This window comes from Ovis aries, chromosome 22 (genome assembly GCF_016772045.2).
Source record: "Ovis aries strain OAR_USU_Benz2616 breed Rambouillet chromosome 22, ARS-UI_Ramb_v3.0, whole genome shotgun sequence".
NCBI classification, from domain to species: domain Eukaryota; kingdom Metazoa; phylum Chordata; class Mammalia; order Artiodactyla; family Bovidae; genus Ovis; species Ovis aries.
The window spans coordinates 42003337-42020560 of NC_056075.1; the positions used below are offsets into that span (position 1 = coordinate 42003337).

Here is a 17224-nt window from a genome sequence, read left to right on the forward strand (position 1 = left end):
TCACAACCATGAATCTTTTATGTCTTTATGGATTTACCTAGCATTTTAGATTAATTTTTTTAAGATTAATTTTTAAGAACACTCCTGCAAAGACTGTAATTGGAATCTTAAAGGGGACCAATGGTATCATTGAAAGCATAACTTCTGATATTTCTAAAAAAATTATTTTGAAATAACTTAAAACTTATACAGGCGCAAATTCTCAACAAAATCCTAGTATACTGAATCCAGCAATGTATAAAAAGAATTATGCTCACAGTCATGTGGGATCTATTATGAGTACACAAGTCTGGTTCAACATTCAAAAATCAATTATTGTAATCTAGGACATCAAAAAGGCAAAAAAGAAAAATCACATGATCAGAACAATATATGCATAAAAACACTTGAAAGAATTCAGCTCATTCATCAGAAGTATTCAGAGTGAAATAGGAACAGAGGGAAACTTCCTCAGCTTGTTAAAGAATATGTATAAAAACCCCATAGCTGACATCATACTTACTGAGAGACAATGCTTTCCCACAGATATCTGGGTCAGGGCAAGTATATCCTCTCTTACTACTCATTTTCAGTATCATACTGATTACCGAAAAGTTTTGCTTCTCGTATGCAATAGGCAAAGAAAGTAAGTAAAAAACATTCAGATTGGTAAGGAAGATATAAACTTTGTTCACAGATAACATGATCATTTCTTAGATAATATGAAAGAATTGTTTAAAAAAAAAACTACTGGAAGTAATACATGATCATAGTAAGGCTGCAGAATGAAAAAGTTAATACACAAAAGTCAATTGCTTGCCTATATATTAGCAATGAACAAGCAAAAATTTGAAATAAAACCTATATAATTTACTTTAGAACCCCCAAATGAAATGCTTAGGGTTTAATCAAACAATGTTTTTTTCATGATTTATATGAGAAAAACTACAAAACTCCATTGAAAGAAATCAAAGGCCAGCTAAGTGAACGGAGAAGCAATCCATGTTCACGGCCAGGAAGACTCAGTATTGTCAAGATCCCAAATTGAGCTACGAATTCAATGCAACTCCTTTTGATATCCCAGCATGTTATTTTGTGGGTATTGACAAGCTGATTGAAAGCTTTATTTGCGGAGGGAAATGGTTCAAATAAATGAGAAATTATTGAAGGAGAAGAACAAAACTGGGAGACTGACACCATCTGACTTCAAAATTTACTGCAATGCTACAGTTACCAAGGGAGTATGGTCAGCTCACACAGCTTAATTGAAACAAAACAAAAGATCACTCAAAAAACGCGGAAGGCCTAAATAGACAGTTCTCCAAAGAAGACACACAGAGGGCCAATAGACACATGAGAAGAATCAATACCACTAATTATTAGAGAAATACAAGTCAAAACCACAATGAATTATCATCTCATACAGATCAAAATTGCCATGATTAAGATATCTACAAATAGCAAATGCTGGCGCATGTGGAGAAAAGGGAACACTCCTACACTGTTGGTGGGAATGTAAATTGGTGATGCCAATATGGAGAACAGTACAAACGTTCCTTAAAAACTAAAAATAGAGTTAACATATGATCCAGAAATCCCACTCCTAGACATATATCCAGAGAAAGCTCTAATTTAAAAAGATATATGTACTTCCCCTCGTAGTACAGTGGTTAAGAATCTGCCTGCCAATGCAGGGGCCACGAGTTCGATCCCTGGTCCGGGAAGATCCCACATGCCACCACGGAGCAGCTAAGCCTGTGCGCCACAGCTACTGAAGCCTGTGCCCCACAAGAGAAGCCACTGCAACAAGAAGCCTGTTCACCGCAACGAAGAATAGCCCCGATGTCCACAACTAAAGAAAGCCCTCAGCAATAAAGACTCAGTGCAGTCAAAAATGAATACAGAAAAATAATTTTAAAAGATACATGCACTCTAATTAAAAAATATACATCATTGCAGCACTGTTTACAATAGATATGACATGGAAGCAATTTAAAAGCCCATTGACAGGTGAAAGAATAAAGAAGATGTGGTGTATATATACATATGTAGAGAGATATATGCATACCATGGAATACTACTCAGCCATAAAAGAATGAAATAATGTCATTTGCAGCAACACAGATGGACCTAGAGGTTGTCGTATGAAGTGAAGTAAGTCAGAGAGAAAGACAAATGTCATATGATACCAGTTACATGTGGTATCTAATCATATATCTTGGTTCTTACACACAAGAGTTGAAAACATGTTCACACGAAAGTCTGCACTCAGATATTATGCAGCTTTATTAATAATTGTCATAACTCAGGAGTAACCAAGATGTCCTTTGGATGGTGAATGGGTCAGTAAAGTGGAGTACGTCCAGAAATGGAACATTTTGTAGCACTAAAGAGAAATGAGCTATCAAACCACAAAAAGACATGTGGAAGAAACTGAAAGGCCTATTGATAAGTGAAAGACGCCAATCTGATAAAGCTATGCACTGTGCCATTATAGCTACTTGACATTCTAGAAAAGGCAAAGCTATGAAGACAATAAGAAGGTCAATGGTTTGTAGGGCTTAAGGGAGAATGATGACAATGTGGAGCACAGAGGATTTTGAAAACTGTGATAATTCTCTGTGTGCTATTATAACGATGGATCCATGCCATTATATGTTGTCCAAACCCATGGATGTTCAACACCAAGAGTGAACCCTCATGTAAACTATGAACCTCAGATGATTATGACGCTTCAACTCTGATTCATCAGTTATGACAAATGCTGCACTCTGATGAGTTTTGATGATAGTAGAGGAGGCTGTGCATGTGTGGAGCATGGGTTATGTGGGGAACCTCTGTTCCTGCCTCACAACTGTGCTCTGAATCTAAAACTGCTTAAAGAAATAGCCTCATGATGGGACTTCCCTGGTGGTCCAGTGGTTAGGACCCCACCCTTCCACTGCGGGGGCCCATGTGTGATCCCTGGTCAGGAAACAAAGATCTCACAAGTGGTATGGCATGGTCAAAAAATGGTTTTATGGAAACAAGCATAATGAGACAGATTTTAAAATAAGTATTTTACCCATTCATCCATTCATTACTTCTTTGATTCAATAAATATCTTTGTCAAAAAAAGAACTAGCAGATCCTTTTGTAGTTCATGAGCGTGATGATTGGGTGTTCACGCTGCTGCGTGACATGTGCCTCCCCGCAAACCTTGTTACGACCCCAGCACATTACCCGTCTGACGTGAAAAAAAAAAAAAAGAACTAGCAATTCAAACTTTTCTGCTTCAAAAAACCATGCTTCCTGAGAGTTTTTTCTAATAGTACAAAGCGAGTTTTATTTAGTACCTAACATATGAGATAATTTCACATAAATTACAAGACTTGACAGAGAAATGAAGGGTACTTGGTGCATATTTTGTCACAGGATGTAATGGATTACAATTTCCTGAGAGTTTTTTTTAAAAAAGAAATAAAACTCTCAACAAAGTGTATATAGAGGGAACACAACTCAACATAATAAAAGCCATATATGACAAGTCCACAGCTCATATCATAGTCAGTGGTAAAATGTTGAAAACGTTTCCATCCAAGATGAGGAACAAGTCAAGGGTGCTCACTCTCGCCACTTTTATTCAACATGGTATTGGAATTCCTAGTTACAGCAAGCCGAAAAGAAAAAGAAATAAAAGGAATCCAAACTGGAAAGGCAGAAGCTAAATGTCACTGCTTACAGATGTCATCATAGAACATGTGTGTTCAGTCACTCGGTCGTGCCCGACTCTGCAACCCCATGGACTGCAACTCACCAGGCTCCTCTGTCCATAGAACTTTCCAGGCAGGACTAGTGGATCAAGTTGCCATTTCCTACTCCAAGAGACCTTCCCGACCCAGGGATTGAACCCACTTCTCCTGCATTGGCAGGAGGTTTGTCAAATGTGTTGCACTGAACTTTGACTGTATGGATCACAACAAACTGTGGAAAATTCTTTAAGAGATGGGAATTCCACACCACTTTACCTGCCTCTTGATAAATCTGTATGCATGTCAAGAAGCAACAGTTAGAACCAGACATGGAACAACAGGCTGGTTCCAAATTGAGAAAGGAGTACATCATGGCTATATACTGTCACCTTGCTTATTTAACTTATATACAGAGTACATCATGCAAAACGCCAGACTGGATGAAACACAAGCTGGAATCAAGATTGCTGGGAGAAATATCAATAACCTCAGATATGCAGATCACAGGCAGAAAGTGAAGAGGAACTGAAGGGTCTCTTGATGAAAGTGAGAGAGTGAAAAAGTTGGCTTAAAGCTCAATATTCAAAAAATTAAGATCATGGCATCCAGTCTCATCACTTCATGGCAAATAGATGGGGAAACAATGGGAACATTCATATACTTTGTTTTCTTGGGCTCCAAAATCACTGCAATGGTGACTACAGCCATGAAATTAAAAAATGCTTACTCCTTGGAAGAAAAGCTATGACAAACCTAGATAGCATATTAAAAAGCAGAGACATCACTTTGCTGACAAAGGTCCATCTAGTCAAAGCTATGGTTTTTCCAGTACTCATGTATGAATGTGAGAGTTGGACTATAAAGAAAGCTGAGTGCCAAAGAATTGATGTTTTTAAACATTGGTGTTGGAGAAGACTCTTGAGAGTCCCTTGCACTGCAAGGAAATCAAACCAGTCCATCCTAAAGGAAATCAGTCCTAAGTATTTGTTGGAAGGATTGACGCTGAAGCTGAAGCTCCAAAACTTTGGCCACCTGATGTGAAAAACTGACTCATTGGAAAAGACGATGATACTGAGAAAGACCGAAGTCAGGAGGAGAAGGGGTTGAAAGATGGTTGGATGGCATCACTGACTCAATGGACATGAATTTGAATAAGTTCCAGGAGTTGATAATGGACAGGGAAGCCTGGCATGCCATGGGGTTGCAAAGAGTCAGATACAACTGAGCTGAAGTGAACTTGTACATTGGCAGGCTGATTCTTTACCACTGGCACTACCTGGGAAGCCCCATAGTACAGATGCCACCCAAGAACTACTAGAACTCATTGATAAACTTCGCAAATTTGCAGGATACAAAATTAATATATAGAAATCTATTGCACTTCTACACACTAATAACAAACTATCAGAAAAAGAAATTAAGAAAACAATCCATCCATTCATAACCACATCAGAGATTATTTAATAAAATGTGATGACTGATGCCCTGAAATTGTCTACAGAGCAAAAAAAGTTTTGTGCTCAAAGGCCATGCTTTCAGGCAGTTTTACAAGGAAATATTGCTCTTTTCAATTATCTTTATCTCATTCAAAATATCTTAGAGATCTCAAAAAGGCTACCCAAATCATTTTAAATATAGAAAAATCTGATAAAACTATGATCTGATATGAGTAATAGGCAAGGATAGTACAGGAAAGGAAATCAGTAAATAAAATTTATGAACATAGGTGCAAACATACAATAAAAAGGATAGGACAGAACTTCAGGAAACTAAATTCCATAATTTAAAAAATATTCTTAAAAATAAATATTTATCCTAAAGATGCAAAGAGAACTTGAAATAAAAAAAAAATCTGTGAAAGTAACTTCTCATATTAATAGAATAAACACTAAAATCCATATTAACACCTCAATGGATACAGAAACAAACTCAAAAAAATTGAATAACTGTTAATGTTATAACAAAGCTATTAGAAATTAGTCATTGAAGGAAACAAGTTTGCTTTCATAAATCACGACTAGAAAGAACATACAGCAAAACGTACAGTTTATGATTGAGACATAAAGAGCATTCCTAGGAGTGTCAGCCCACTCCAGTGTTCTTGCCTACAGAGTCCTGTGGACAGAGGCGCCTGGTGGGCTGCCGTCTATAGGGTCCCACAGAGTCGGACACGACTAAAGCAACTTAGCATGCATGCATGTATTGGAGAAGGAAACGGAAACCCCCTCCAGTGTTCTTGCCTGGAGAATCCCAGGGACGGCAGAGCCTGGTGGGCTGCGTCTGTGGGGTCGCCCAGAGTCGGACACGACTGAAGCGACTTAGCAGCAGCAGCAGTAGAGTGAAAAACACGGCAAGATGGCTGTCATTGCGTTTCATCAATTTTGTGCTGGAAGATTTAGGAATGATGGCCTTTCCTCCAAAGAAAAGCAGAGCTAGAGCAGGTCTGCTTAGCTTGGGGGCTCAAACAAAAGAGAGCTGTTGTTCTTCTAAGACTCTCTAGGGAATCTTAGAAAAACTTTGCGTCCCTCGTATCCTGGGAACCTGAAGGGGTAAGGTTGTCTTTTCTGCACCTGTCAGTCAGGTTCCTTCTGACTGGGACCCCCATCTCAAACGCTGTCAACTGCAAGGACGGGCAGTGCCTCCTGGAGCTGGAAGGGGCTTTGGGGTGAGCTTGCCCAGCGGCTCTGGACTGGCGGCCCCACCATCCTCTTGCTCTGCCTCCTTTGTGACTTGGCTTCACCCTCAGTTGGGAGGACGTGGAGCAGACCTTTCCCACCTCCCCTGCAGCCAGACCTCCCCTGTCCCTTCACCTGGGGACATGCTCATTCCTGCACCATCGCCAGGACGGGGACTCCCTGTTGACCTCCTCTCAGAGCTCGATCTGGGGTCAGCTTTTCCCGTGGTCCATGGCACACACAAGGGGAACAGAAACGGAATGAAATTGCAGTTCTCTGTCAATGAGGAGGGAATCCGGGAAGGCAGCTTACAAAATGCCCAACAGACCCTTCAGAGCCTCCCTGGGAATAAAACCATGGTCACTGAGAAGGAGGCAATGCCTATCCATGGGATGGTCTAGAAAGAGAGCAGCTGGGAAGATTTGATGAGGTGGGAGACACTTAGGAAGGGTCTGGGAACCGGGTACAGACACCCAGCGCGTCTCATGGAGAGGAGAGGAGAGGGGAGGTGTGCTGGGGAGCAGTCCACAGGGAAGGGGCTAGAAGCAAGGCGACCAAGCTTGTCTAGGAACCTCAGAAACCAGGCGTGAGCTTTGGGACAAACATCTGAGGGACGGAAGTCCTCAAAAACTATTATGTCATAAATTTCCTCCAGGGGGCACAGACACTGCAGGAACCTAAGACTGATTCCTGAGTGTCCCTGGGAAAGGGACTGTAGTTTCTTTTCTCCCCAGGCAGTCACAGCCCTGCTTGTTCGCTGCTGGGGAGGACAGCGGGCCTGACACATGGGGACTGAAGGCAGGATGCTTGGGCTGGGATGGAAGACAAGCAACTGCCTTCCCCCCACGGCTCCCGCATTCCCTCCATCCAGGCGTTTACAGCCATGGGGTGCTCCTTGTTCTGTCCACAGACCAGAGCCAGGGAGTATTCTGTGTGTAGGAACTGCAAGGGACAACAGAGAATGGTAAGGGAAGGGAGATTCTAGATGGAAGGAGAACTGTGAGGAATGATTATATTTTATACAAATAGCAACCAGGGAGCCTAACCAACTGGAGCAGAATCAGCATTGTTTTCTGAGAGGGAGACCCTGTCCAATAAACTTCCTCCTCCATTCATCAGCCAGAAGAGCCTGAGTGAGCAGATGGCTCAGACAGCTTCCCTGTGTTCTACTGGAGGTGGAATGTCCCTCCCACTGGGAGCCCATCAGGGCTCCTGTAAAGAAAGGTATGAGTTAGAAAGAGCAGGAAGTTTCTGCAGCTCATGAGGAAGAATGATGCGACAGTAATAAAAGCTTGGCTCAAACATATGTATGAACAGACATTTCTCACAAGAAGTGGGGTTGGACTGGAAACACTGGAGAAGTGGCCGAATGCCCTGGAGTTGGAGAAATGCACATGTTAATAGAGGACATTATTTCAAACAATTGTAATCACCAACATGCTTTGAAAGACTTGGTAAAATTCAGAGCTGTTTAATCAGGAAACTGGACATTGGCTTCTCCTGGTTGGTGTGTATATAGCTGGTAATGGTCCTTGGAAGGCAAGTGGGCTGCCATTCCTTTTGATGGCTGAATGGTTATCATTTTAGGGATGGGCCATGTTTTATTTATTTATCAGATGATGGAAATTTGGATTTTTTTCACTCTGTCTCTTATGAATAATGCTGCTATGAATATTCATGTACAATTTTCTGTCTGGACGCACATTTTCATTTCCTTGGTAAATACCTAGTAGAAACCTGGGCCATATAGAAACTAGCGTGGAACATTCAAGAACCTGCTAGACTGTTTTCCATAGGGGCTTCTGCTGGGTTCTCACAACTGTGACAATCATCGGACTGAGCCTCGTGGTCTCCACATAACAAATATAGAAAGAATTCCGACATGTGCGCCCAGGTCACCCTTGTGGACACACCACACACACGCTATGTACTTCAGTTTCCCCATCAGTCGTGACCCACACCTGGAGCAGACAGGGGCTGTTTACCTGCCTTTGCCCTGAGTGACACAGAAGGGCTCTTAAGACCAGGCAGCTGGGACGTCAGACTGGTCCTGCGTCTGCCACTGGTGCCCTGGGATGTGGGCGAGTCCCTTGGCCTCTCTGGGTCTCAGTTCCTCTCCATCTAAGTCCTACTGAGGTTTATGAAGTAACTAGAGGTGGACACGCTGCAGCTGAGCCCCAGGGAAGAGGGCCCTGCAAACAGGGCACCCTGGTGGTCTGTGGCTGATTTGCCAGCCTTCATCGAAGACCACGAAACAGGAGAGGGAGAGACCAGGCCATGACTCATCAGTCTGAGTGGGAAAGGACACAGAAAGTCTCTGACAAAGACAGAGGGGAAGCAGCAGGCGCCTCCCTTCTGGAGAACCCGGGGCTCCTGCAGCCCAGTGGGGCTGGGCTCCAGGGGAGGAGGAGGTCAGGTGTCAGCTGCTGTGTGTATATAGCCCCAGGCCTCCGGGGCCAGGCTCAGAGCTGAGGCTGGTGCCAGGCTGTGAAGATGAAGCTGTCCAGCGTCATCCCTTGGGCCCTGCTGCTCAGCACAGGTAAAGCCTGGCCCCCAGCCCCTTGCCTCCTGGCCTCTCTGCTTCCTGTTCAACCTAGAAAGTCTGTGCAGTTTCGCGTGTTGCCATGGAAAAGGGTCTGCAAGCTGCCCTCCTCCAAGGAGATGCCACCCTCAGCCTGGCCTGGAGGAGGAGGGTCCAGCAGCATGGCCATGACCCAGGGCTGCGCGTATAATGATTTTTAAGCATTTCCTGGGCTGTCCGTCCTTGTTCTGGCATGCATTCCCTGGGCCCCCTCTGCCTTAACCAGTGTCCCCTGGGATGCTTCCCTGGTGGCTCAGCTGGTAAAAATCTGCCTGCAATGCGGGAGACCTGAGTTCAACCCCTGGGTTGGGAAGATCCTCTGGAGAAGGGAAAGGCTACCCACTCCAGTATTCTGGCCCAGAGAACTCCATAGACTGTATAGTCCGTGGGGTCGCAAATAGTCGGACATGACTGAACGATTTCACTCACCTGGGATGCCCTGCAGAACAGCCAGCCCTCACCCACACCTGGATGAAGTGAACCAGTCATGGTCAGCTTTTCAGGGGTCTTGGTGGTGTGACAGCGTGGGTGCTGTATGTGGGACCCTGGCTGGACCTGATTGGAGGGTGGCATCCAAGGGGAAGCGGGGGCCCCTGGAGAAGCCCCTGGACAGGTGGGAGTGCTCTGCCTCTGCCCCTGGGATGGAGATGTGGCAGCAACATGAGCTCAGCAATGACCCACAGGAGCAGCAGCTCCCAGCAGGGCTGAGGACATCCTGACAGGTAGTTATAGTCCTTCAGGGGGCTCGGTGTTGGGCCTGCACTGAACACAGAGGGCCCCATGCTGGCTTGGGCTCCCCAGGTGGTGCTAGTGGTAAAGAATCTGCCTGCCAATGCATTCAACTCAAAGGAGATGTGGGTTCGTTCCCTGGGTTGAGAAGATCCCTTGGAGAAGGCAACGGCAACCTGCTCCAGTATTCTTGCCTGGAAAATTCCTTGGACACAGGTGGTGGGCTACAGCCCATGGCATCTCAAAGAGTCTGACATGACTGAGGGACTCGCTACTCATGCTGGTTCCCAGTGCTGGTGGGAAAGAATCGGAAGGCAGCCATTTCTTCAGGGAAACCTCTGTCTCCTCCTTCCTGCTTCTCTCTGTCTGTCTCCTTTTGTCCTTCCTCCTCTGCCCTTTTCAGTTCCGTCTCCCCTTTTCCTCTCTCCTCACTCAGCTCCCCTCCCCTTCTCCCTGCTCACCTTTGCCCCTCACACTTCCGGTCAGGGACTGTCCCCATGACTAGGCTCTTTCTTCCCTCCCCCCTTTTCTCCCTACAGTCAGTGGTGGGTCACGACTAGGAGCTGAGTGGGGGCCGAGTGGAAAGAGAGGGTCATGCAGCCAGTGTGTGCGCCCAGATCCTTCTCAGGGTCCCTCCCAGGCTCCTGTGATGAGGCCCTTCCTGTCTCCCTGGCCCGGGTGGGGGTTTGGAGGGGCAGCCCTTCTCCTGGGACACTTCGTGGGTGCCTTGTAGGTAGAAACGGGTCCATCAGAGCCCCTCCTGCTTCTTCTCTTTCTCAAGTGCCTTCAGTTCAAATGGTCAGTAGGTCAAGATGGCATGTTTGGGGGTGATGTGTCTTGAACTCCTACAAGGGGCTGTTTGTCCCCCTGCTTCAAAGTCAGGACCTCAGACTCTAGATCCTAAGAGGTCACTGTACGTGTGGGTCCAGGACAGAGATGTCACCTGAAGGGACAGGAATGATTTCTGCTTCTGTCCTTGAGGCCTGCTTTCAGGCAAACCTTCATTTGTGTCTTCCTAAGCAGACAGTGATGGATGCCCCAGGGTGGGGAGGATTTTTTTAAAATATATTTTAATTTTTATTCTTTTCATTAGGAAAGTATGATAACGCATTTACAGGAGGCTTGGAAAATACAGAACAAAGTTACATATAGTTCCGCTGTCTATTATAGTAATTTTTTTAATAGATAAATTAAGATGTTTCATTGGAGCTTTAATATCAAACTCTCAAAAGTAATAGAATGAATATACAGAGAAGTAAAAGGATAGAAACAGACCTGAGAAGCCCTGTGAACCAATACAACATAATTAAGATTTATAGATTTTTCCCACAACAGCCAGATACCATTCTATTCAAGTTCCTATAGACTGTAAACTAGGAGACACAGGAACCTATCCAGGGACATAAGACAAGGTACAAAACTTTCATGGTTTAAAGGTATTGAAATCATAGTCTCTTTTCCTATCACTGTGGAATTATTTTAGAAATCAATATCAAAAGAAATTTGAAACTAACTGTGCCCCCAAACCAATGAGACTTCAGGACTCAGGAAGGGTAGGTGGAGATGGACCCCAGTGTCCTGGTTGACATTTATGGTCAAATAGTTTCCAGAGGGCTTGTTGATCTCTATTGACTAAGGAAAGCAGTTTCTATGGGCAAGGAAATGAATGAGTGGCAGGTTACCTAGCAGGGAGCATCTCTGGGCCGGGCACTGGGCTATGCATGTGTGGACTGTTCTCTGGAACCGAGGAGGCTCCTACTGTTCAGTTTCCATTTTAGAGATGAATGGATTGAGGCTTAAGGAGAGAAAACAACTTGTCCAAAGCCAGGCATCCCTCATCCTCACAGGGCTATGACCCAGGGCCAAGAATCAGATATTCTTAAGCTTTGCTTTGCCTGATTGTTGTATCGTGAAGGTAAGCCACAGTGCAAGTGCACCATGGGAGACCTTGTGATTGAAATCAGGGCCCTTGATCCATGCACCTAACTCAGGTCCCTGATACAGCGAAACTGCTACAAATTAAGATGGCTCACTTCTCCTCAACTGAAATTTTACTCAATGTGTTCACTCCAACATCAACTTCACCACCAAAGGATTAACAAGAAACGTTCATGTCCTAGTTGGGTGAACTACTCTCTTAGTTTCGCTGGGACTGAGACATTTTCTGGGAGAAGGTAGTTCAGTGCTGAGATCTGGATAGTCCTAGGCTAAAGGGACAAGGTGGTCACCTTCCTGGGGCTGACTCTTCCAAGTCTGGCTGCAGAGAGGGAACATTGGCCCTAAACTGAGTAGATCTGGGGAAAACAAAGACATCAAGAAGAATGGGCCAGCTTTCGAAGGCCCTCCTTCTGCCCTTCCCCTGTGTGACCAGGACGGGCCCCAGGGTGGAGGACAGTAAAGCATTTCTCTCATCTCACTGCCATCCCTTGGCACACAGCTCCTCCTCACAGGGTTGTGAGTTTTCCATTCTCTTACCCTGACCCCTCTGTAACCTCGCATTTTCACGATGTTTTCCTGTTTTGCTACCTTTCAGCCACACTGGTTTCAACAGAATCGGATGAAGGTAAGTGTGGACGATGTGATTTCACCACTTCCCCTCATCACGTAGAGATGAGCCTTAACGTTGAGGCGCAAGAGGCTTCTCTACAAGGGAAACGTACGTACCCATTACCAAAAGAACGTAGCTTTCTGTGCTTCACAGCCTGGTTGCATCATCACAGTCCCTAACTCCAGTCTCTCCAGACCTCTGAGGACTCCCCCTTCTGCCTCATTCCTTCTCTCCACCCCACCACATCTTCCAAACTCGGGAGTGGCCTCACGGTGGGGGAGGAGGAAGGGGCCGCCTCTCCACACAGCAGGTGGCCAAGGTGGATGGAGCCGCCTCCTAATGGCTGGGGGACATCACCGTCTTCAGGGTCAGAGATGAGAGTTTCTCAGGGAGAGGGAGTGAGGACATCATGATGGACCGGGTCAGAGGGTGCAGCTGACCAGAGATGGGTTGTGTGCTCGAGAGGTTTCCAGGCCCAGGCACTGGCTGAGCACCTTCCAACCAGGAGCTCATTAGATCCAAATGCCCGAAGGAAAGTGCTCCTTTTATCCCCACGCACAGACGCGGAACCTGGGCGCCACTGAGTGGGTCCCGGTGCTCCCTGCGCGTCTGCACAGCGAGCGGGTTTTCATGCCTGGGAGGGGTCTGGCTCCTCAGGCTGTTCCTCTGCTGTTTCTCAGGCTTCACGGGGAAGAGACACGCAGGACACAGAAGGAGGGTTTGTGTGCACCTTTTGACTTCCAGTCTGGCCATGCATTTGATGATAAAGATTTATTTGCTGAAGAGGGATTCAATATATCTGTTTGCAGGGGTCAAAACAAATTTCAGTGATGGGTATGGTTCCCTTTAAAATGTTTCAAAGAGTAAAACATTAAAATCACTTTTTTGGAGGTCACTAGACTTGGATCATTGATGTTGATTTGTGATTTCTGGAATCTGGAAATCACAAGGTTTCATGATGGTGTGGAGCCCAAGGATGGTAGAGCGACCCCCGCTCCCCAGCCCAGGGGTTGTCACAGCCTCTGGGTACCAAGAAACCTGCCTTGTGTTGTAGACACTAGAAAATGTGGGGGCGTCCACAGAAACTTCTCTGGGAGGATCTCCAGCAGTTTCTCGTGGGGGCCGAAGTGTACCTGGACCATCCTCTTGAAGAGCGGTTATACAGTTGTCCTGACAATTCCATTTCTCAGGTCAGTGCTCAGCTGAGTGCTCTTTGCTGATGTTGTGGTTTTATGGGAAGGTGTCCCTCTTTGCCCCTTCCCGTTCCCCCTGCACCACCCAGCACACACATCCGGACACATCCTGACCCCAGCTCACTCCTGCTGACGACCTGCATGGCCCCCTGCCCTCTGCATCAAGCTGACCCTCCTTGCACGGCTTTCAGATCCCTCCAGGGGACCCCGATCTCCCCTCCCTTCTAACCTCTCCTCCCCTCTGCCCCTTCTCTGAGCTGAGCCAGCACACACTGAGCTGTGGACCCACCAGACTGTTGGGCAGCTCTGAGCCTTTGCTCACACTGTGCCCTCTACCTGGAAGGCATCTTCCACCTCTCCCAGACTCACCACCTGCTGCTTAGGGTCCTCATTTCCTAGTTCATGAGTTCACTGGAGGAAGAACTTTTCCATCACACTGGAAACCCCTGCTCTGACTCTGCCCACAGCTGGGCAGATCTTTCTCGGATTTGTGCCCCATCCGTTAATCCGTGCAAAACGCTGGAGGAATTGACAGCATCACATCACTCTTGCTGATGTCCGAGTGTGTCTCTCCTAGGATGCGTGTCTGTCTCTTGTCTGCTTGTTTTACCTACGAGTGAATAAATGGATGAAAGATCGAATAAATGTTTGAAACTATGAAGGAAGTTATAACGCTCCAGAAGGTATTTCCAAACTAGCGATAGTTACAGCATTTCTGTAGCAGGGTATTCTTCATATATTTTAACCTGGAAGTGACATTTTCTTTATGTGTGGAATCAAGGTCACTGTCAGGGGAGGCTGAGATTAGTTCTATCATCTTAGAACTGAGGGCCGTGTCCTTCTATGAAGTCAGGTCTCCCACGAGGCGGAGGAGCTGCTCCGTGTGAGGACACACGGAAATGCCTGCCTCACAGCAGGGCTCAGACCATCCATCAAAACCACATGCCGGGGCTGAAGGAGGCAGGCATTTCCTACATCCCCATTTCTGTTAGGATCAAAGGGATAGATTATTCTAAAAGCTTTCATTATTGTGCCTTTGACCCTCTCCAAGACCAGTTTTGGATATGGGACTAGGAAGGAATCAGTCCGTCTAAGAGTGAGCTAGTACAGAGGGAGCTGAGTGTGTGTCCTGGTGAGATGTCCCTTCCGTGTCTCGTTTTAGCCCAGAGAGGCTCCAATCTCCCTCCTGGGTGGGGCACACGCTGGTGGCTGAGAGAGGAAGACAGGGCGGGGTCAGGTCTGATGGGCAGGAGGAGGAGACGGAGACCTTGGCAGGAGGGTCTCAACTCGTTTGTGCACTTTGCCCACAGCAGCGAGACCTGGATGCCCCTCTCGCCTCTGCAGGTCCTGGAGGCCAAGAGGGGGTCCTGGGCCCCCTGTGCCAGGGGTGCAGAGGGTGAAGCAGGAGTGGAGTCACACACGCATGTCTGGGCCTCACCTGACTCCGTGCTTGTTGCCCAAGGAAATAGTCCTCAGGGTTGGCTATACTGTGCCCTCCGGCGGTTCCTGATCCCAGAGTCCTGGGTGGGCTTCCCTGAGCCCCATCAGTGGGGTTGCCCAGGAGGCAAGGAGTCACCTAGGGGACCACCACCCCCTCCTGAAGGATGAGTCTCCTCCCCCGTGGGCACCAGCCTGGGAAGTCTGGTGCACAAAGCTGTGTGATTGCGTGGGGTCTGGACAGGGGAGGCTGCCTGCCAGGGGGACCACGATTCCCAAGGCTGACGCCTGCCCTTCCCTCTGCTCCAACAGCCTCAACTGTAATGAAGAGGATGTGGAAATCATAGACGGGCCGCCGGACAGTACTACATTTGGGAATTTCTGTTCAGGGGGACCCCTGGTGTTTACATCTTCTTCCAATGTCATGACCGTGAAATACCACAGAAGTTCCAACCAGCCAGTATCTCCTTTTGATATATTTTACTACGAGCGTCCATCAGGTAGGTGAGATGGACAGGGGTCTGCTGACGTGCCCTCTCCTGTCCGTGCGTGGTTCTGAGGGCACATGGCTGTTACGTGACTGCTGAAATAAGGTGGAATCTAAGTTCTGCATGATCATCACTGGGTGAGCCAGAGTCAGCATGACCCAGTGAGGCTCTCCAGAGACACCCACCCGCTCATTCCCAGCATTTTGCATCTGACATACTGGAATTGGAAAGACCCATATGAAAATTCTTTTCAAATTTTACTCTTTCCATTGATTATGTCCCATATTCTTCCCAAAAAGAAAATGTCCCTTTCTGGATCTTATAATACAATCGTAAGCATTTCTAGTGTGTACAATTAAAATGTGTACTACACATAGTATACTATATCAAATGTATATAGTTACCAGATATATAGATATAACGCACATATATCTCTTTGTATATAGATTTAGCAGGATGTATATTCGCCATTTACTACGCAAAATGTATATTATGGTCACCAAATATTTATGCATACAAATATATACATGTGTCACTTAGGGCAAGTCAGACACGGTTTCTCAAAACTGTTTCTTTTTTCTCATTAATGATCAGTTAAACTTTCCCCCCACTTATCAATGGGAAAAAAATGCTCGTATAATTGAAGTGAAACGAAAGTCGTTCAGTCGTGTCCAACTCTTTGCAACCCCATGGACTATACAGTCCATGGAATTCTCCAGGCCAGAATACTGCAGTGGGTAGCCTTTCCCTTCTCCAGGGGAACTTCCCAACCCAGGGCTCGAACCCAGGTCCCCCGCATTGCAGGCAGATTCTTTACCAGCTGAGCCACAAGGGCAAGAAAGTGAAAGTGAAATCACTCAGTCGTGCCTGACTTTTTGCGACCCCGTGGATTGTAGCCTGTGAGGTTCCTCCATCCATGGAATTTCCTAGGCAAGAATACTGGATGTGTTGTCATTTCCTTCTCCAGGGGATCTTCCTGACTCAGGGATCAAACCCCGGTTTCCTGCATTGCAAGCAGATACTTTTACCCTCTGAGCCACCAGCGAAGTTCCCCAAGCCACAAGGGAAGCCCATGAATACTGGAGTGGGTAGCCTATCCCTTCTCCAGCATATCTTCCCAACCCAGAAATCGAATCAGGGTTTCCTGCATTGCACGCAGATTCTTTACCAACTGAGCTATGAGGGAAGCCCCTGTGTAACTGACTTAACCAAACTCTAGTTAAGTTCTCCATCCACAGCTTAGTGATCGTGCTCACACCTAAGAGTGGACAAGTGTTGCCGATGAAAACAATCTTCCTGGAAGACTCTTCTGGAATCAGCTGACCACGAGGAGGGACACATCCTGGTCACCTGTCTGATCACACCTGCTCATCCCATCCCGTCTCCTCCATTCTTTCCAGCCTTCTGTCTCTTCCTTGCAAAGAAAGATTCCTTACTCCAGAGTTTTCGATACTTGCCGGTCTTGCGGTTCGGTCATTCTGCTTGTCTTTATAATCGTTTTGAATAAAGTCTCTTTACCGGAGTCTGGATTTGTTCCTTTACTCTAAATGTCCTCATGTCACAGGTTAGAGAATCAGACATCAGTGAGAATGAGAGGAACCTCTTCTGAAGTTCTTTAAAACCATAGGCTTTTTTATTTTTTTATTTTTGAGGACTGTCTTCAGATAGTTACTTTGCCTATTTCCTATTTCCCTCTTGTGCCCAAGATAAACCTCTCAGACAGAGTAGAGACATTGGAGCATCTTTCAGCTAAACTTTCTGATGATGTGGTTGGTGATAAAGAATATTTGATGGTGATGCATTAAACTTCTAATGCCCATTGGCCAACCAGAACGACGTTCGGGTGTCTTAAAAAGATCTGCA

At 46.2% G+C, this 17224-nt stretch overlaps 1 protein-coding gene and 1 non-coding gene across 2 annotated transcripts; both read left to right on the forward strand.

The window, feature by feature from the left end:
* The first annotated feature begins 3106 nt into the window (after positions 1 to 3106).
* On the forward strand, positions 3107 to 3211 carry LOC114110374 (small nucleolar RNA U13). Its single transcript, XR_003586649.1, has one exon. It is a non-coding gene; the product is annotated as a small nucleolar RNA U13 (small nucleolar RNA).
* A 5638-nt stretch (positions 3212 to 8849) lies between these two features.
* On the forward strand, positions 8850 to 16883 carry LOC121817630 (major seminal plasma glycoprotein PSP-II-like). The gene is made up of 5 exons (XM_042238801.2): positions 8850 to 8924; positions 12229 to 12258; positions 13298 to 13433; positions 15186 to 15373; positions 16600 to 16883. Exons 1-5 carry the CDS (start codon positions 8879 to 8881, stop codon positions 16602 to 16604), a joined length of 405 nt encoding a protein of 134 aa, XP_042094735.1. The 5' UTR covers positions 8850 to 8878; the 3' UTR covers positions 16605 to 16883.
* The last annotated feature ends 341 nt before the right edge of the window (positions 16884 to 17224 follow it).

Bases quoted from the DNA above. Each gene is read 5' to 3' on its own strand.
- LOC121817630 (XM_042238801.2), top strand. From the start codon at position 8,879: ATGAAGCTGTCCAGCGTCATCCCTTGGGCCCTGCTGCTCAGCACAG. The intron at 12,259-13,297 runs GTAAGTGTGGAC...CTTGTGTTGTAG, and splicing joins TTCAACAGAATCGGATGAAG to ACACTAGAAAATGTGGGGGC. The intron at 13,434-15,185 runs GTCAGTGCTCAG...CTGCTCCAACAG, and splicing joins CTGACAATTCCATTTCTCAG to CCTCAACTGTAATGAAGAGG.